The 21,139-nt window shown below is 35.8% G+C and overlaps 1 protein-coding gene across 4 annotated transcripts in view; it reads right to left on the reverse strand.

Annotated features, from left to right (window-relative positions):
* The window catches only part of ITGB8 (integrin subunit beta 8), an 81,501-nt gene that overhangs the window by 48,970 nt on the left and 11,392 nt on the right, over nt 1–21,139 (reverse strand). For all 4 annotated transcript variants that reach the window (XR_013333589.1, XM_077757657.1, XM_077757655.1 and 1 more), the window contains exons 2-3: nt 6,378–6,463; nt 619–790 (exon numbers count right to left, since the gene is read on the reverse strand). Coding sequence is in view for 3 of the 4 variants with exons in the window: in XM_077757657.1 (XP_077613783.1) it covers nt 619–790; nt 6,378–6,463 (258 nt within the window). In the remaining variant the exon portion in view is untranslated. The remainder of the gene's footprint in view (nt 1–618; nt 791–6,377; nt 6,464–21,139) is intronic.

Here is a 21,139-nt window from a genome sequence, read left to right on the forward strand (position 1 = left end):
GGAAGAAAATGAATAATTTCCAGTGGCCTACCACATGTACCAAACTGTGTAATACAATGTGATGAAATGGCAAGTATAACAGAAGTATAGGAGAAGAAGTATGTGTTAATCTCAGGAACCATCACAAAGCAGCTCAAGTTAATTATGATATTATGAATTGTATTTTGGTGTTTAAAAGTTTATCACAAAGGATCTAAGGAATTAGCTTAATTTACATTTCTTAGTAATTAATCAATCAACTAATGATGTCAACAAATACTTCTAGAGTGCTTACTAAAAGCCAGCACTCTGTGAGGCTTTGGAGAAAGAGTGGAATAAAACATGTTCTCTTTCTTCAAGAGCTGGCAATGGAATTGGAACACAATTATACTACAATGTGATCAAGTCTGGAAACACATAATTATAATATAGTGTGGTCAGGTTTGCAGAGTGTCCGAGGCCACACAGCTAGCTAGCTGTAAGCACAAAAAAACCCAGAATGCTGATTTCTTTATTCTGAGCCCACTGTTACGTCTCTTACATTAATATTGCCTTTCACAAAATATTAAATATAAGCAAATAAAGCTAAATGTAATTTCAAGTCAGAATCATCATAGATTTATTTGAAAATCACCAAACCTGGACGCAGCTGGATCAACACTTCTCCTGGTGTCACCTGGGTATTAATTTCATTTTCATTTGGTATTACATGCACAGATGGGTATTCTATCGACTCACTCGAGCAGCCTTTGCTTATTAAATTGGAAATAGTATCACAACGTTCACTTCTTGATCCACCTGAAATGAAATCCTGTTTAAAAGAAGGAAAATCACTGTTGTTTTTAGTGCATATCATCTCAATTATAACCAAAGAAAACCACACAGCAAATACTGCAAAGAAGCCATCTTCCAATGTCATACAAGTTATGCAACTCTTCAAAATATCTGCTTGTTTCAAATAAGAATACTAACAAATTTGTCTTAAATAAAGTTTTAATTCCTAAATCATATTTAAAAAGAAGAAAATGAATATTAAAGAGGAGATTTAAACCAAGTACTTTAAATATTGTTAACTGATCACTGTGAAATTATGCCAACTTAATTCTTTCTAAATATTTTACATTGGAAAGATGGCTTCAAAAGAAAATTTATCCAAAATAGACCATTCAGTTGTTCCAAATGTAAGTCTCAGTTCTCAACCCAATTGGTATATGTATTATAAATTATTATGTTTGGAATATGAGAGCAAGTCCTTAGGAATCACATGCCCAATAAGGTACTGAAAATTCACAAAAGGATGAATTGGAGATCTATATTCCTTAGACCATAAAACCCCCCAACTTCTTTGACACATAATAGCCTATAAATAATTTAATAAACCAAGACAGATATTCATAATGAGGCTGGGAGATACAAGATTGCAGCTAAAATGATCCTGGATTTGCAACTGAATCTAGAACTTTTATTACCATTTGGCATTGGCTATTTGTTTGTTACTTAATAGCCATCCCAGAAACTTGGAATTAGTGGAACAAGCTTAAAATTTAATTTATCCTGAGAAAAAAATTGATATTTTTATTTTTCATGTAACCATTCAGGTTTTTCTGTGAGAACAGGAAACATATTGAAAGTATATTTTATTATATATAATGTTGCCCTAAATTATTTGGAATATCTGCTTACACAGTAGCTAGATGATTTGCTCAGTGATTTTCCTGGCAGTGGCTATTTTGTTCTGATATTCAGTCATTCCTCCTTTAGTTCAGTTGATTCAGGGAACTGAGTTTCCAATTAATCATTCAGTCAAAGAATACAGATTGAATACTTACACAGGAACAGTACTTTTTAGGTGCTGAGGATACAGAATGGAACAAGACAGATACCTTGTCACCTAAAAGTCAATAAGCCATTGGTGAATCCAGCCATTAAACAGGTAAATGTAATTATTATGGTAGCATTAATTTAGGGGAAGCATAGAATTTCAAAGGGTTATGGAGGAAGGAAATTACCATATTCAATATTAGTTATTGATTAGATAATTAGATCACTAATTATGAATAGGAACATCTGTGGCACTGGTATTAGATAATATGGTGGTAGGCAATATAAAAACATTCATACAAGGATTTTAATTTAATTCCACTCTTAATTTAGAACAGGAGTTCAAAAACTAGGGATGGTGGGACAAATACAATAATCCATGGCCTGTTTTTGTATTGCTCGAATGCTAAAAAAAATGCTTTCTACATTTTAAAAATGCTATAAAACAATAAATAAGGACATGCAAGAGAAACAGTATGTGGCCCATAAAATTAAAAAAAAAATATTTTCTGTGGGGGCCTTTTACAGTACTGATCCTGAATTAGAGTGTGAAGCACCCTTGTAATATAAATATATTAAGAGACAAAAGAGGATATATTCTTTTCAGTCAAGATTTCCAGCTGTCATCTGGTATCTGTCTTCATGGGAATAGAAAAATTTCAGTTTGCTTTGCTAGATTTTTAGCATAATGTTTAAAATCTCCAAAGCCTTAATTTCTAGTATCCAAATTTATTCTGTCCATTGGTAAAATTAAAGGTACTCAATATAAGATTTAGCTCAAAGAACAGTGCCATATATTGTTATCATATGTATCACTTTCTTCAGAAAGCTCCAAGCTAGATGAGGGGATCCCTCCTGTCCTAGAGTTTGAGCAATACTAAGGGTATTATAAGGCTTGGTACCTCTATGTTTATGACAGGCCACAGACAAAGGGCCACTGGCATTTAATAGATGTAAAAACGCCAAGACTTCAAATCAAGAAAGGAAATAAAGTACAAGTAATTCTGATTTTTCTTTTCAGCTAGGGATTCTGTTATGTATACAGAAATGGAAAAGAAGAGAGTACAGTTAATTCACTGCAACTATACATCACGCTATGCCATTTGACCTTTAAATGTCAAATCATTTTGCTGAAAGAGGCAAAATAGTCTCAATTATTTTGCAATGTCTGAATCAGCATGGCTGTTTTTACTCCTCTGTAAAAACTGAGTTAGAAAAGCACTGCCAATTTGACAATTAGGTTTGAGAAGGGAAGAAAAGACCGTGACAACAAAATAAAGAATGGAATGCTGCCCCTGCCCACTGCGGCCTACTTTCCACTTTGTATAAAAGAAAAGAATTTGAAACCACACCCTTTTAATTTGTGGTGTTTTGTGTCATTTTAATTTCTTCTAATTCTTATGTTTTATTTTTTCTACAAGAAATACACAAGCAAAACCATACTCCGTTTGCATCTAAATCCCATTTGTAAATGAAAAGCCCAGGTTTGAAGTTACCCCAGGTAGCTTTTCATCATTTGTTATTTTCATTCATTCAATATAATTATCTGGGGGAAAAATAAGAAGTTTTTTCTTCTTATTTCTGAGCCTTTCTGATTTCCAAACATGGCAATCTGCAAGGAAATGAAAGAACTCTATCATCTTCCTTTTGACAGTGAATACCCTTTGCGTTGTATTTTAGTATAATTATGTTCGAAGGCTGCCCTCTAAACTTCTGACTATGTAATCACAATCTGTGTATGACATAGCATTCAGGAGAAGAAGAGAATTCATCAAAACTCATTAATTCGTTTACATATGTTAAAAGGGAGGTTGATGCATTAAACTCAGTAATATTGATAAGGTCTTCTCCATCCTAATTATTTTCCAATTATTTTTATGTAGCATGGAGAGAAAAAGAAGGCAAAACATCTAGAACATCAGATTAACATGCTATACAAGAATGTAGGCAAATTGAATATACCTTTTCCAGATTTTCTAGGGATCTTTTACTTTTGACCAGCTGTGAAAATTATATACACCAGGCTTAATTTGTTACTGTTACTGTTTATCTATTCTAATCATTAATAGAGAAAAAAATGCCTATTCTTTCCCTGTTCCTCAACTCTTGCTGGTTAAGAAATAAAAGACATCAGTTGCATATATGCCTAATGGTAGGTAATCTTTCAAAATTAAACATTGTATTCTTCCTCTTGAGGATGTCAGGCCAGCCTTCAGCGAGTGGACAGCTCCTTCTGTTAATGATGTGGCTAGTGGCTGAGTCCTAATACTGGTTGCCTCCCCCTAAGTTGTATTCTTAACACAGTCTTCTTAGTTTCCTAAACCTGAGTAAGTTGCTCTGGAGTCTCACTCAAGTTCTTACAGTAACAACATCATTTCTTAAGCAATGCCTGTGTCAAATTCTTGTCACATACAGTTTCATTTAATCCTCACAATAGTATGTCATAGGTACAATATTTATTTCCATTTTATAGCTAAGGAAAACTGAGGTTCAGAGTAGTTAGAGAAATGTATCCAAGTTTATATGGTTAGAAACTGATGGCCCTAGGATTTGAATCCAAGTTGACCTCATTTCAGAGCCTGTTTTTCCAATATATGAATTAGATGACCCTGTACTACACAGATGGATATTTTGGGACATAAATAGCCAAGTGATTTCCAAATGTTTTCTGAGATCCTCTTCTGAAGCATTTGATCAACAGCAGACATGGGTTTGCCTCCTGTGCTTTGGCAGCCACCTCACATTTCCCCTTGGATTACCTCTTGCCATTTGGCTACCAATTTCTCTGAATACTCAAAATCCTTCCTCTTGTGGCAGGACTGACATTTGCTATTCCCATAACTGAGTCTCTCCAGATTTTCTGTGCCAGCGATGATATCAGATAAGGGGGTCCCTCTAGAACCTTGAATTTTATATGGCCGGCACGTTACATTTGGCTGACAACTGGGTGTCTTAATCATCTGTTGAATGTCCCTCTAAACTGTACTTACTAAACTTCTCAGCAGCTGACATCAAGTTGACACAAACTTCATGGCTTCCTTAGTGAAAATCTAAAATGGAGTATTGGCCTAGGTTCAGGAAATATAAAGCCATGAAACACTCTTGACAGAAAAACCTAGAAGTAAACTCCAAACTGAGGGTTATAGATGAAGAAAGAGAGGCTCAGAGAATAGAGTGAATTCTGTCTGGTCATTTGTCTCATAGGAGGTGATGGGATTTGTCACAGAAATTCTGAAATTGTTCTCCCTCTGGCATTGCTTCATTCCATGGGTTCTGGTGAAGCACTTCCTAGTTTTGAGTGACATCTGATTTTCTCACTGGTAAGGCCTAGAGTATATCCAAGAAGCCTTTGGGTTGTCAGTAGGAGGAACACTTACTTTCAGACATGGCTAAGACTACTTTGTTAACCCCTCCCCTCTTTACTGACTTGCTTTAGAAGAAAGTAGTGTCCACCATCCTTTGCTACTTTTCAGTTTTATTTTTCCTTCTGAGAGATGCTAAGATAAGAGCAAGTGGTAACAGGAGAGGTTGGAAAGATGATGGTAGGTACAGTTTTTAAGTAAAATCAGAGGAAACAAAAGCTAGATTTTTCTTTATGTCAAGCAAAAGGTCATTAAAGATCTCTTTGTTCTAATTCACATGAACTACATAAACAAATGTAAAATTATCTCTTCAATTTCACAAAAGAAACCCAGATTATAGTTGGCTTCTTCATTGTGATTTATTTTGTAAAGTAGTTCTGATGGAAGATTATCAACAAAAGAAAAAATTCACAAAACAACTTCACAGCCAGGAAAGAAGGAATGCATTATATGTGTTTTACTAAGAATTTTGTTATTGAAATATATTTCTCTTGTTAGAATATAAAGACAGTAATTTTGAATAAAAGATTTCTGATCTATTTTCCATTCCACAGAATTTAAATGTATAATGAATAGGGTCACATGTCAAAGGAAAAGCATACTGTTTTTCATAAGTAACTGATGAATTGATACACAGTGTTATGAAATGGAATAAATAACTTATCTCTAAGTATTTCAGATAAAAACAAATGAAACAGCCCAATAAGTTAACTTGCTTTTCTTTACTAAGCAAGTACAAGACTACAGTCCAACTTAGATAATAACCTAATGCCCCAAGCTGCAGCAAGAATTTCACACAAAGCCTACTGACCTATCAAAAGTCACTATCTGTGTTTGCCAATTCTCTCTATAGGACAGATGGAAAACATAAAATGGCTTGTACTTCATTTCAAAATTACCATAATTTTCCTAATGAAGAGGTTATACTTTATTTTATAGTCAGCCAGATATACTGTTTCCAAGCATACAACCAAATAAAATTTTCCTGATGCTCAGCAGTATACTTCTTTTTCCTGACACACCTTCAAAGCACAAAATATTAGATCAATCAAATCATGCCTAGAGTGGTCACCATGAAAAACAGGGGAAGAGAAGAGAAAGAGAAGAGAGAGAAGAGAAGAGAAGAGAAGAGAAGAGAAGAGAAGAGAAGAGAAGAGAAGAGAAGAGAAAGGAAAGGAAGAAAGAAGAAAGAAAATAAGAAAGAAAAAGGCACACCTCTTGAGCACACCATCCACATTCCGGACCCAGAGCAAGGCACTTGGTGCAGGATGCTGCATTCGAAGATGTACATCTATTGTCTTCTGTAATGGAGGATAAAATGAGGTGTTACTCTCATATTGGGAAGTATATGCAATTCTAAACCAAAATATATTTTAAAAACTAAAATATGCTGATCAATAGTTTTAAGTACATGACACTAGAAATACATAATTTCTTTGGGAAGTGGTAAGGTTAATTATATAATAATTAATAGATACAACATTTCCTGGATAGTTATTATTTGGTTTTATAAGGTTGGAAAAAAGGGGGGTGATGAAAATATATTTTAGTTAGTTTTCAGGTTTGGCTTGAATTCTACTACAATGGTAAAAGACCATCCACCTTTTTTTAGTGTGCTGAAATTTCAGTATATTTCATATTATCTGTACTAATGAGGCATTTTTGGATCTAGAATTTTCCCTGTAAAAATAGATACACACTGACCTCAATCCGAACATGTTAATCCATGTTGGGTTATAGTGAATTAACTTTCTGAAAAAACGATCTTGATTTCTTGAGAAATGATGACATATAGAGTAACTGGGAATTCTGATTGTGTTAATATCGATTATTTTGGTTTGATGGATATCAGAACCAAATGTAGCAGCATGGTTCAGCACCTTAGATATAAACTAATTGAATGAGTTTGGTTTACCCAATTTAATTTTTATTACTAGATCACTTTCAGATTATTAACTATTCACTTTTCCATAGATTCCCACACTTGGCTGTGACATTTTAGTAACGCGGCTGTGCTTGAAAACTATTTACCTTTATCCATAGCCACTAACTACTTATATCATTATACGGAGGCTCATCATTATGAATTAAATGCATAAAATACAAGAAAGCATGAGTCATAAATTATTTTATCATGAATTTTTAGTGGAATAATCACATACTTCCTACCGTCCATTTTTACTATGAAATCACTGAACACTGGAAATCATAGCAATTTATTCATCTCACCCACAGGCATACAGTAAATAACACAGACATTCTAGCTGTAAGTAGTTCACAGTCTAGGTGAGGAGAGAGCTACTATATAGGCAAACAATAAAATACAATGTGATAAGCACAATGAGAGATATCACCAAAGCACTCTGGACATACAGTGAGGGGCTTCTCTGCTCTAGAGGGAAGGATAGAGGTTGGGGGAAAGGGTATACTTAAGGATGACTCTCTAGAGGCAGTGATATCTAGTATGTCTCTTTGACATTTCATTTTGTTTCTCCTAATCCGTGTTTATCTTTTTTTTTTTTTTAATTTAACGAAGAGGACTGTGGGTGTTTGTGTGTGTATGCAGTCATACAGGGATGTGGTAGTTTGAAAAGGGATGGAGCCCCAAAAGAATCTCTGTTTGTCCACATCCAATCAGTTTTTCTTGCTCTTCTCTCTCAACTTGCCCCAGCATTCTAGAATACAGGGTTAAAGCTGCTGTGAGCTAGAGGTAGCATGGGGTGGGCTTTGGCAGTGGGAAGAAAGAGAAACTCCAGGAGAGTAAATATAGCAGAGGTACTAATTGGGGTAGTAGTGAGCACCCTTCCCCTGTATTTCCCCAGACAACCAACAGGTTAAGCCAAAACTATCCTTCCTGAACACTTAACTGCAGTTCGATTATCTCCTGTGTCCCCTTGCAGCCTTTGTCCTTGGCTTTATACTAGCTTTTAATAAACATTATATAGAACTTCTTTACTAATCTGTCCCAATCTGGCCTACATTTCCAAGGACTAAAAATAACTGATGTTTTGGGCTGCCTTTACTACTACTAGTGTGGCCACCTAACTATGAAGACTCCATAGCCTAAAATCCTTCCATCTGGCTTAGCCTGCCAAACTATAAAAGGTACTTATTTCTAAAGTATTCAGAGGAGAGAGTGACCTTCTTAGTTTTGTTCTCAGAAAGAAATCAAGCACACTTGCAGACCTAACTTAGCCTTCACTAACTCTTAAACTTGACCTGACTGGAATGTGGAATTAAGTCTGTTTCAGGTCAGACTTGACTAGCTCTTTCACTCAATAGGTAGGACATTGGCAGTTAAGATTGCACTCATTTGGAAGGGAAGCTGCAGCTTCTATGACTATGGTCTTTGTTTCTAATAGTTGTCTGACTGTGTCCTAAGTTAACCCAGATTCAAGGTCAGGTCAGTCTACTTCCAAGACACAAGTGGTAAATAATGAGTTTACAAGCAAAAATCTGTTTTCTTTATAGTCTGCCTTCTGAGCATTTTTTTAAAAAGTTCTAGTGTCAACTTCTGTTCTCAAACTTCAGATACCTAAAAATGATCACCAAGAGGGCTACAAACTTTGGTCTTGTCAATACTTCTCAGGGTCTAGGGTTGACATTTCTCAGTCTACATAATTATAGGAAAAATGATCCCATAAATGGATATGAATGAGATGGGCCTTATGATTCTGCAGAACTGGAGGAAGGCCATAAATTGAACTCCATGGGAATAGTGTCAAATGTTAACTGCTGGAAAGTGTCACGGTGAGACCTAAGAGAAGACAAACCAGATACATTTTAGTAAGCAGAATCTTACGGATTTTTCTTTTTAATTTTAAATACATATTAAGGAAATACTTAACATGCAAATATCACACCAATTAAAGCAGTTCGTTATACTGAATGGTCATGCTACTATGGAGCAATTAGTCTATATATGCTAAAGGGATGTGTGTGTGTGTGTGTGTGTGTGTGTGTGTGTGTGTGTGTGTATCTGCCAGATCCTTTTATGTAAATAGAAATCTTTACATTGAACACATCAATGCATGAGTGTTGTTTACAGACACCAGGAGTTTGTAATCAGCCTATACTCAGTTAACTTGCTGCCCTATCACTGGTGCAACATCACAGGAGGCTGCTTTCCAGTAGAGGTTTCCTAGTTGCCCTCAGCACTGACACCTTCTTTGAGGGTGTGCTTGAGTGGTTGTTCTTCCTATTCTATGAGAGTGGTAGCTGCCTGTCCAGTGATGTGACATAGCACTGTATTCTTTATGTTCTAGCATTGTGTTTTTATTATCGACACTGTTTTGTGGATCCTAATGGAAATTAGGAAAGACAATGGAAGCAGAGTCATATTTTAAACCATGTATTTTCAGAACGCTGTTTTGTGCTCATTTGCTTTATTCCTAACTGCCTCACAAATCCCATGTCATTAAGAAGTGTGCTACCAAGACAGAAATGAGTAAAGAATTTAATGTCATATACATGTGTACATTCTGAAGAATTCTATTCCTTGATCTCTGAGTATGAGCTGAGAGTCTTACTTTTACTCATGTTACAACCAGAGGTAACAGATGTGATGAAGTAGCATTGCTAAGTAGTTACTAGAAATAAAGTTCCAAATTTCCATAGCAGTGTCACTCAATAGCAATGTGTTCTTAGGATAGTTAACTAAATTCTCTGAGGCTCCATTTTCTACACTGTAACATAGGGTTAATTTTACCTATATCAAAATACTGATACGAGATAAAATAAGCAAGCATAAGCATGCCACACATAGTGTATAGGGTATAGTAGACACTCAGCAAAGGGATTATTGCAATGTTATTATCATTAGTATTATAATAACTTACATGTGTATACATACAAGTATATGTTTATACATACATTGTATGCATATTTAGATCTAGGTTCAAAAAAAAGAGGGAGGCATTATGTGTCTTTAAATTTGTCATAAACATAATTAATCATCTTTCAAATGAAAGCCCCTTGGGTCATAAACACAATTTTATTTTATTTTTTAATTGTTCTTAATGTTCACTTATTTGAGAGAGACAGAAAGAGAGAGTTAGAGAGAGAGAGAGAGAGAGAACACGAGGGGGGGAGGGGAAGAAAGAGAGGAAACAGAGGCTGTGAAACAGGCTTCAGGCTCTGAGCCCCAACATGGGGCTCAAACCCACGAACCATGAGATCATGACCTGAGCCAAAAGCAGATGCTTAACTGACTGAGCCACCCAGATGCCCCTTTAAATAGTTTTAAAAATATAGCTAATATATAAAAATAACTTAAATAAAAATCTACCACTTTTATTTTAGTTATTTAAACTGATTGTGAAAAGCCAATTTAGTCAAATATCCACACATCAGTTCAAACTGTTACAAATACAATTTTGGCATGACTATTGGATTACTGAAAATCTCTTTCAACACCTTCATTTGTTCACATTCTTCAAAGGGTACCTTGACTTAATCTGAATAGCTTTCTAATTATTTCCCAGAATTAAATGTTTCTGACGCATGTGAAATGACCTTTATAATAGTCTGTCATAAAGTATAATAAATATCCATCATCAACAGGATAAAGTACACAAAAATCAGGAAACCACATATTTGTGACTGTCACTTAGGTATTCTTTGTTTTGGATGATATTTATTCATATTATTTTGAGAATATTTAATCTATAGAAGTAAGTGAAGGGAAAGGGACCAAAAAAATAACTAAAAAAAAAAAAAAAGGTTCAATGTTTACACTGCGATCTTTCCATAAGTCAAGTGATAGAGAAAGTGAAAGTTTTAGGAAACATTTCAAATGTTTTTCCGCTCTACAGTCTACACCACAAAATTGCAAGGATGCCCAAAGTAATCTGGAAGAATCAACAATTAAAACTGATGAAGATTTTAGTACTTCAAATTCAGTATCACTTACTCTAGATTCTCCTATTAGGACTAGACAGAATGATTTGTGAAGAATGCTGAAATGCATTTTTTTTTTCAGGCAGTATCCTTTTCTTAATTGCATTTACTATACAAATTAAATTAAACTTGGATAATTATATAAAGCTACTTCCTTAAAAAATAGTAAACACTGTTATAATGAATACATACCCTACTTTGATAGCAGTTAAAACCAGGCAAATTGAGCACACATAGAATAAAGTTTGAAATAGACCTTTGGAGTTTCCTTATTCTACATGTATATCATGGCCATGTAATTGTTAGATATCTTCAATACTCTAGTATCTTCAATACCTCCAGTACATTACCTGAGTATTGAAAGCTCTCTTTTGCACAGAAATTTAGCATGCTATCATTTGATGTAAAAATAAAAATGAAGCAATAGATTCATGTTCGAATCACTTGCTGTTACCCAGTTATTCCAAGTTTTGACTGAGGAGCTGTTTCTTAAATGACCCTACAAAGATATAGGGAGGAAAGAGGTGGTTAGGACTACTTCTTTGAAAACCAGGCACAGGAACCAAAACCAAAGTCAGTTTAATTTTAAGAAAGATTAGGCAAAGCGGCATGGGAGAAAAGGCAGAAGCATGGGAAGCTCTCTGGGAAAGGCAGATCTGAGTAGGGAAGCTCTGAAGAGCTAAAGATGTATTGTGAAGAAGCTAGTGACTAAGGGAGTATCGCAAAAAATACAAGTACTTGTATTTTTATTTTTCTTGTTTTTTTTCCCCTTGGATTTCATATAAACATAACACAAAACCACATTTTTTATTAACATTTTGCGTTTGTTCTTTTACTTAGCATTTAGACTGTATGAAACATAACTTTACTGTTGAAATAGACAAAGAAGCAGATATAATTAAAAATTAAAATAATATATCTGTGCCAGAACTTCAGCTTACTATAGTAATTTTTTATGCAACAAATGCATAGATTAATGGTGCTCATATAGAATTATTAGAAAAATCCACTTTAATCTTTATAGTTGGCTACAGAATTATACATTCAGAAAATACTACTACTGTCTAGCAGCAACATACAACCTCAAGCATTTTTTGCTCCCCTCTGCCTTTACCATATGGTTTCAAACTTTTAGGAAATAAGCATTCAGGCCATGGAAATGAAAATGAGCATCTTTATGGGAAAAACCATTTTGTCTAAATGATTTTGCCTCTACATGCACTTGAAAAAACACACCCATATTTTTGTTTGGCAAAAATCAGCTTGGATTCCTGTCTTTGTTGACATCTCTGTTATCTGTTCCAGTGATTAGGTTTGATAGTCTCAAAGTATATTTGGAGGAAAAGGCGGTGGTATGATAATGTTCAATACATATATTGTGGCTCAGGAGAAAAGGTGAGGAAGTGAGGACATTATAAGAGAAAAATAATTGTCTTAGCTCCCCAAAGGAGGAACCTGAGGTAGAGATTCTTAGAAAGTGATTTATTGGGAAGGGAAGTGAGGTACGGTCCCGAAGGACAAGGCACAGAGATACTGTTGCAGTCAAATTCTGGTCTTAGCCTGATACTACCCGGAACTTGCAGCACAAATGATACCCCAAAGTTTGTCCCCCTTTGAGGTAAGGAGTGGGTCTGGCTTTTATATCCTTCCATAAGTCAGTCATTGACTGAGGTCAGTTCGGAGAGGGCTGAAGCTTAGGGCGTGTTAACCTTTACAAATCGCTGAGATGTGGCTTCCTTTGATGGAGGGAAGCCAGTTTTTCCATGAGCATGGCAGATGTGAACCATTAACAAGCCAGAACTCAGAGCAGCTTGGGATGGTGCACCAGCCATATAAAAGGATGTCTAGACTAGCAGCAGCCACCTTGAGCCCTGAGGGAACCCTTCTCCTGGAACCCATTGGGAAGAATGACAAAGGTAAAGAGGGCCTGGCCCCTCACAGTCCCAAGGAGTTGCTGCCCCCATTCTGGGTTGTCTCTCAGAGCTGTTTCTGAAGTACTTGGAAAAGTAAGACTACTAGACTGTAGTTCCTGGAGGGCACGTGCTTACATATATTTCTTTCTATCCCCAGAATCCAAGTGTAGCATCTGATATACACTCAATAAATGTGTGATGAATAAATGGTAGTCTAAGTTGAGGTTGATCTGGTAGTTTAATTTCTGAGGCTTTATAGCTCTTTATTATTTACATTAAAGAAATCTTCATTTCCAAAACCTATTTATTGTATAAGGCAATCTAATTATTCTTACTTAATGATACATATCTGGATGAACTCATCTTGATGTTTTCAAATGTGAAAAAAATGAACCTGCATATAGTGACAAATTTCTTTACATCTGGTCTTCTGATATTGTACAGTTCTGCTAATTTATTTTAAAGCAAGGGTAGTTTCTTTCTAGAAAACTCTGAATATATCAAGAGAATGATACTGAATTGAAGTCACACTTTTTAATGCTACCATTATCATATGCAAAATCACCAGATTCACTTATTGTTTTCTTACAGCTCTGATCTAAATCAAGTTTCAATTTGGCAAATGTTCTTTTTCTCTGTAAAGTTGAGTAATTTTTTACTGAGTAGAATTTCCTTATAATGCCAATGTTATGAAATAGCAGTAATCTTTTCTTCTTGTTAACCAGGTTTATTAGATTTTTATTGCATATAATCTTTATGTTTCAAGGACAAGTTTCAACCTCCCTTGTTATACAGAAGAAATTCATGTGAGCTCAATAGGGTTTTACACTAGCATAAAAACTTTTGGAGAACAAAAGTAGAGGGAAAGCCATGTTCAATGCCGGGCAGGTTAAGAAATGTTAGGGCAATGCTACACATTCCATTTGTCTGCCCTGCCCTGTTTGGGGCAATCCCATCATGAGTCAGAATTTAAAGTGGGCTGGGATGGCATAAATCTAAATGCTAGTTCATGATGGAATTTACAAGAAGAACCATCATGAAGCCACTGATGACACTCTTTTGTGTTGAAACGGGCCATCAGAATAGGCTGGTCTGGTGAGGTCATATCACTGACATTTCATTGATTCATTTACACACACTTCAGTCAACTTAACTTTGAAAAAATTCTGATTGCAGCATACAGTGAATGGGTGATTGTATAAATTATGCTCTATATCAGAACATGTTTTAACCTGAAAGAGGCCACTGTTAAGTACACTGGTGCAATGGGTATAAATTGGAACTTCTCAGGTAAGCTGAAGTCTAAGATCATCCTAAATGCACTTGAGTTTGGTGGTGCAGAACAAGAAATAAAAACAATATACAAGGCAATTCATGCTAAGGTGACAGGAAATGTCAGGGAGAATGCCATGAATTAGTGATGAAGTAATCTCTTCATATTAAGGAGGGCCAAACAGGTGCAATGCAGAAATCTGGTTGAAATTTGTACTTGTTTTTATTATATATATATGTACACACATACACATACATGTTTGTATGCTTATGTTTACATAAACATGTTTATATAAACATATGTTTATGCATATTTTATATTTCATATATTTTGACATATTCTTCTTAGATGTGGGAAGGAGATGAAAGTGTATAAAGAATACTTGTTTGCATTTGAAAATGACTTGCAGTTCATATTATTTTCTTGACAGTGAAGTTTCTCTTGACAATGTGTAACAAGAATTGTTCCTAAAGAGGATCAAATCCACTTTTGCAATTGCTCTCTTACCTGAGCACATCAGTTTGTCTTCTGACACTTACTCATATGGGGGAAATGTGTGAGAAAGTGAGAGGCACTCAGTCAGGAAGTAAGGTAGGGGTCAGAGCACAGCATCTCTCAGGATAGCTTTCCTTCTTCAGACTTGGAACTTCAGCAAGGATCAAAAATCTCAAGATTCAGGGAGGGCTCCAGAGGCCCCTCTGAGGCATATTCTGGTTAAAGCTGCATTTGTCTAACTTGGAAAAGCAATATTAGTCATGTGCTTTGTGCCTTGTTTTAACTGGAACTTTTCCATACATTCCAACTGTCCTGTTTATGAGGCACACTCCCTTTTTATAAAAGCCAAAATATTCACCGGTTTCCCACTCTGTTCCTCTAAATAATGGTTTTAATCTAACATACTAGAGAGCCAGGGGCTCTTCCTATTTTCCTCTCTAAGGTCTGAATTTCCTTTCTTCCACTTAAAAAAAAAAATCACACCGCTATTCACGTCAGAACCTCAAATGCTATAGTTAAGTGTATAAAAGAAATGCCCCAGAATAGTAGGAATGCATTTTCTACCTTATTTTTGCTAAACCTGAAGTCACATTGCAGGTGTGTACTTGATTAGAACAGCAAAGAAACATTTTATATCATAAAGAATTTTGTTTTAAGGGAAAAAAAAAACATAAATTAAACCCCAAAGTGAATTTTAGTTCATTTAGCATTTGGTTTTCCTGCAATTACATTCCAGAGACCAAAAAGGTATTTATATTTTACTCTATCACTTAAAAAGCAAACCTGTATATACAATTTGATAAATTAGGGAAAATAAAGAAAGAATAAATATTTATTAAGTTATTACTGTTTTTGGTCCTCTACCAAATGGTGTTCTTCTATGTAACAATACCAATAATAGGTGTATGATTTCATTGAAACTTTAGAAAAATCTTATGAAGAAAGCATTAATATGCCCATTTTATAGATGGAGAACTATAACTTAGGGAAAGTCTCATCCTAAAGTCACACAGCTAAGGGAGTACAGAGATCAAGTTTGAACCCAGTTCTGATTACAGAGGATTGTCTCTTAAATAATGTCCTATACTGAATAGAGAATAGCATAAAGACAGTTCTACCAAAGTATGATTTAAAATTTACACTAATTGAACTGTTATTAGTCCTTAAGTGATGACTCAGTAATAACTCCTATGTACCTCAAGATAATTCTTTCATACAAGTAGTATGTCATTATTTTTCCCACTCTTGGGATGAGATGTTAGATTTCCCGATCAGGATTATTTTCTGTCCTCAGTGCCAAAGTCCTCCCTAAATACTACAGTGCCCTTTTCAAAATTCATTTTATTTCCACGCACAAGGAAACTTTGAGTTTTAATACCACAGCTCCAGCCTGAACATCTCACTGAGTGCTGAGTGCCTTTAGATTGGTTGGCACTTTTTCAGCATAAGGGAGAACTTCTCCTTTTACAACCGTGTTTCCCCAACCTCTTGCCAGGGGACAGCTCTGGGCTGCATGCTAATTAGGTAGAAGTACTTGAGATGGTGTTTGCAGTTGCTATTTCCATTTGTGAATTTCCAGTTCTGCCCTGGAAGCCAAATCTGGAATAGGGAAGAGGGCAACTTGTTCTTGTCCTAGCTGCCTATTCTCTGACCTTGGCTTGACAGTTTAACTTTGCTGGGGTTTTGCTTCCTTGCTGATGAAGTAGAAAAAATGCTCCTCCTTTTTTATGTGCTCTAAAAGCACTTTAAAATGTAGAGTCTGGGTTAAAACGACATGATTGCTAGAGGACATCTGCTTTATAACATGCACAGTCCTGTTAATTTATGGGAATATTTTAAAATACAATTTATAATATGGAAGATTTATTTTATTTTTTTAACATTAATTCATTTTTGAGAGACAGATAGTGAGGGAGGGGCAAAGAGAGAGGGAGGCATAGAATCTGAAGCAGGCTCCAGGCTCTGAGCCGTCAGCACAGAGCTGGACACCAGGCTCAAACTCCCAGACCGCGAGATCATGACCTGAGCTGAAGTCAGATGCTCAACCAACTGAGCCACCCAGGCACCCCTGGAAAATTTATTTTAAAAAGTTACCCCAAACCCTGTATGCTAGGTATATCCACTTGCTCATCAGTTACCCAGTAATGCAGAATCATTCACCACTTTGTTTCAACACTGCCAGCTTAGAGGCACACACAAACTTCTTGAAGGATAGAAATGTTCCTTATACAGATTGTAGCAGTGGTTCTACAGGCCTATATATCTGTCAAAACCCAAAGACTGACACTTTGAAGAAAGGGAGTTTATTGATGTATATTATGCCAATACATTTTATTTAAAATTAGCATTATAAATTAACTCTGACGGAGAATTTTTTGTTAGCTAAAGGACAATCAGTGCACAGTGAGGAAATATATTCCTTTCCTGATAGTATATACAAAAATATTAAATTACTGGGGCACCTGGGTGGCTCAGTCGGTTAGGCGTCCGACTCCAGCTCAGGTCATGATCTCGTGGTTTATACGTTCAAGTCCCACGTTCGGCTCTGTGCCGACTGCTTGGAGCCTGGATCCTGCTTTGGATTCTGTGTCTCCCTCTCTCTCTGCTCCTCCCCTGCTCATGCTCTCTCTCTCCCCAGAAATAAATGAACATTAAAAAATTTAAAAAAATATATTAAATTACTCCTTTGACTTACAAAGACTTACAAATCAGTTGTGGGTAACTAAAGTCATTTATCACTACACTGTACTTAACCTGATTTACATGACTTCTATTCAGATCAAGGGGTAAATTATTTTAATATTCTTTCAAATGGATTCATCCCAGTTGTTGGATGATAAAATTATTTTTCCAATTCAAAAATGAGTTCTTATATTCTACTGGGAACTTCTTGCAAGCCCTCAGCAGTATGAAAAATTGAAAGGAGTATGTAGTAATACCAAATGTAAAATTAAGTATCTTAGTAATTCATACTATTGTAACTAATAATACTAATACAGTATGAAGTACACACTAATATATTTTATTTATTTTTTAAAGTAATTTATTTTTGAGAGCTAGACAGAAAGAGCATAGGGGCAGAGAAAGAGGGAGAGAGAGAGGATCCCAAGCAAGCTCTGCACTTGTCAGCACAGAGCCCAATATGGGGCTGAACCTCACCAACTGTGAGATCATGACCTGAGCTGAAGTCAAGAGTTGGTTTCACCTAGGGCTACCCACGAGCCCCTAATAATATATTTTATATTCTGTTCTCTACAATAAAGTTTCTTCTGTGCTCAGTGCCAAAGATCATCCTAAATATTTCAGTGTCTTTTATAAAATTCATCTTACTTTTGGGCTCACACAAAGAAAATTCTGAATTATAATGACAAGATTTTCACCTGTCTTATAGAATAGAAATTTAAGCTTCTGTAATACTTCAATTATCTTTTTTTAATACTTCAATTATCTTAAACTATTTCAATTAATAAATGCATTTTAACTTCATTTCCTGGAATTTGACTAGGTACATCTTTATATGTATGTATCAATTGACAATTTTTTACCTACCAGTCTTTGTGTATGCTTCTTTTTTAAAAAATTCATTTATTTGTTTTGAGAGATAGACAGTATGAGCAGGGGAGGGGCAGAGAGAGGAAGAGAGAGAGAATCCCACACAGGCTCTGAACAGTCACTGCAGAGCCCGATGCCAGGCTCAAAGCTACAAACTGTGAGATCATGACTTGAGCCAAAACCAAGAGTCAATGCTTAATTGACTGAGCCACCCAGGTGCCCCATGTATATACTTCTAAGAACAAGGGTATTTTCTTACAAAAACCACCATAGGATGATGAATTCAGGACATTTGCTAGTGATGCTATATAATTAACTAATTTACTGTATGTATTGTCCTATGAAATTCTTGTTCCATATTCTCCATATGACCCCAAATGGCCCAGCGATTACTTTGTCTTCATCAAAACTCAGCTTTATCCAGAGTTCATCTTTCTTTGCAGAAATCTTCAACCAATGCTTTAAAGTTCTCCTCATTTTCACTGCCTGCTTATAGGGCTCTCCCCTAACTCCCTACCTCTCCATTTCCCCAAAGTATTAACCTCTATTTTTTCAAAGTCCAATGCTCTTATATAATATGCCCTCCACATCTTTGTTATTACCAGATGCTTTCTTAAATTTTACAATATATTCATGCCTTTGCTCATGGTTTTTGGCCTCATCTGATTCCACGTAATCACCCAAAACACCCACATATCTCACTACTTCTACTATGGGCAGAGCTATTAGCGATTCCTGGGGCCAGGGACCTTGGCAAGGAATTCTCATTAGGTATATTCTCATGAAGGACCATTGGATCATGAATCCATGAGAGTGATATCTGAGTTTTCATACCACCTGTAAGTTTCTGCCGCCACAAGTCTATCACCAGGTAATCTACTCAGTGGCCCTGTTCTCAGAAAGCATTGAACTCTGGCGTTAATGCTATGCTGACCTCCAAGAGTAGCTAGCTGTTGGTCCTGTACAGGTGTATCAATACCATGTGCACCCTCACAGGGAACACCAGACCTCATTCTCCAGCTATGCTGTGCTGCCTTCAGCAGGGCACAGGACATGCTTAGGAACCCATCCTATAATTGTCCCATGAGATGTCATAATGTATTGTGCCTTTGGATTTCTCAGGAGGCATCAGACAAACTATGTCCTCTCAACTAGAGACTGGTACTAATAACATTTAGTCCTTGTGTTTTCCTTACCAACTTCAGAGGTTATTAAGCAGTGTGGTTATATTATACTGGCCCTCACCTTAAGGCTCTGGTTCTAGATGACTGTGGTTGAAACACTCATCAAAAGGGATCTTTTTAACCAAAATTCAGAATGCCTGAAACTTTCTCTTTTCTTGAGTGTTTTTATCAGTGTTACTATCTTCCAAATGAATTCCTTTGGAACTTGAACCCCATCTATCATTTCTAGCGAGTTTTCTTTTGCCAATTATGATTCACTCATCTTCAATTCAGTAAATTCAATAAAAGTTCAAAGCAAAATGCCATAAAGACAATAGAGCAGCACCTTGGGAGGTATGCCTTGTACTAAAAAAGAAACCAGCTAGGTCATTTTTTTCTTTTTCTATTCCCAATAATACAGTTCTGCTACAATGAGTTCTTTGTTTCCTACTAGAACAGCCAGTTCTACAGCAGTCCCTACACATCTCAAAACTTTCTTGCATTCTTTGTTCTACTGCAATCAAATAATACCTTTCACCACTCCACATAGCCAGTCCAGCCTCCCTAGCAAGCTGGCATTAAGGAGAGACATTTCCTAGTTTGGCATTCCTTAAGGCATCTTCTGTTAGCCTAATCTTGTAGAATTTTGAATTTTTATTTTAATTGTTTTCTTTGTTCAACCTCAAAATATTCTAAATCTGCTTTGGAGTATAGCAATAGTCCCTTATTCCATAAGAATGAAGCTTTCCACTCAGCTCCTTCCTCTACCCAGTATCTATAACAGTTACTAGGGAATTGTACTAAATATATGCTCCCTACTGAAATCAGGAAAAGGGCTTGTACCTGGGAAAATGTTTGTGTTCAATTCCTAGGATAGGACCCTGGTACCATATGTTATGTGGAATAAACAGTACCTCAACTGTAGCTGCATTTTACCATTGGCATATCTTGAAATACCAACTTTTTCCATTGAAAAGAGAAGTGGATTCCAAACCATGTAAAACATCAAAGTATCTTAAGCCAAAAAGCCACTGCCCAGGTTACATACATAATAAGACATCTTTGGTACATTTCTTCAGAGCTGACATTTCTTGTCTTTTATCCTCCTGTCCTCATTACCAGACTTTCCCTCCATTTCTAACCTTGGTCTCTCCCATTGACTTTGGTTTGAACTAGTTCTGAGTAGCTACTTTGTTTCCTTATTCCATACAACGTGGGGACTGTGATTTTGGGGGGCAGTTCTCTAAATGAAACTGCACCGGTACTGATCTGGAATGGCAACAGACTTTGTCTTTGACAAATGTAACAGTGTTTGCTGATTAAAACAAAGTAAAACAAAATAACAAAATACCTGGGAATGAGCAGAGACCACATCTCCAAAACCACTACAGTAGTTATGGTTGGCTCATTGGTTAGGGTATCATGAAAGGTCACTTTTTAAGACCTTATAAACTGTTTTAAAATATGAACATTTAGTACTCTGAATAACAGCACTCAAAAGCATTTTTAAAAATCATCTTGAGTATATATCCAGTAATGCCACTTATAACTTAACACTGCAATTCTAATTTAATGATCTTATTCTTATTTCCTAAACTTATTTTTAATGGGGAACTTTAAAAAAATAATTTAGGGAAGGTAATTTTAATAAATCTGTTTAATATTAGTAGTTTTGGAGCAAGA

Source organism: Crocuta crocuta, unplaced genomic scaffold (assembly GCF_008692635.1).
Source record: "Crocuta crocuta isolate KB4526 unplaced genomic scaffold, BGI_CrCroc_1.0 scaffold62, whole genome shotgun sequence".
In the NCBI taxonomy this organism is placed as follows: domain Eukaryota; kingdom Metazoa; phylum Chordata; class Mammalia; order Carnivora; family Hyaenidae; genus Crocuta; species Crocuta crocuta.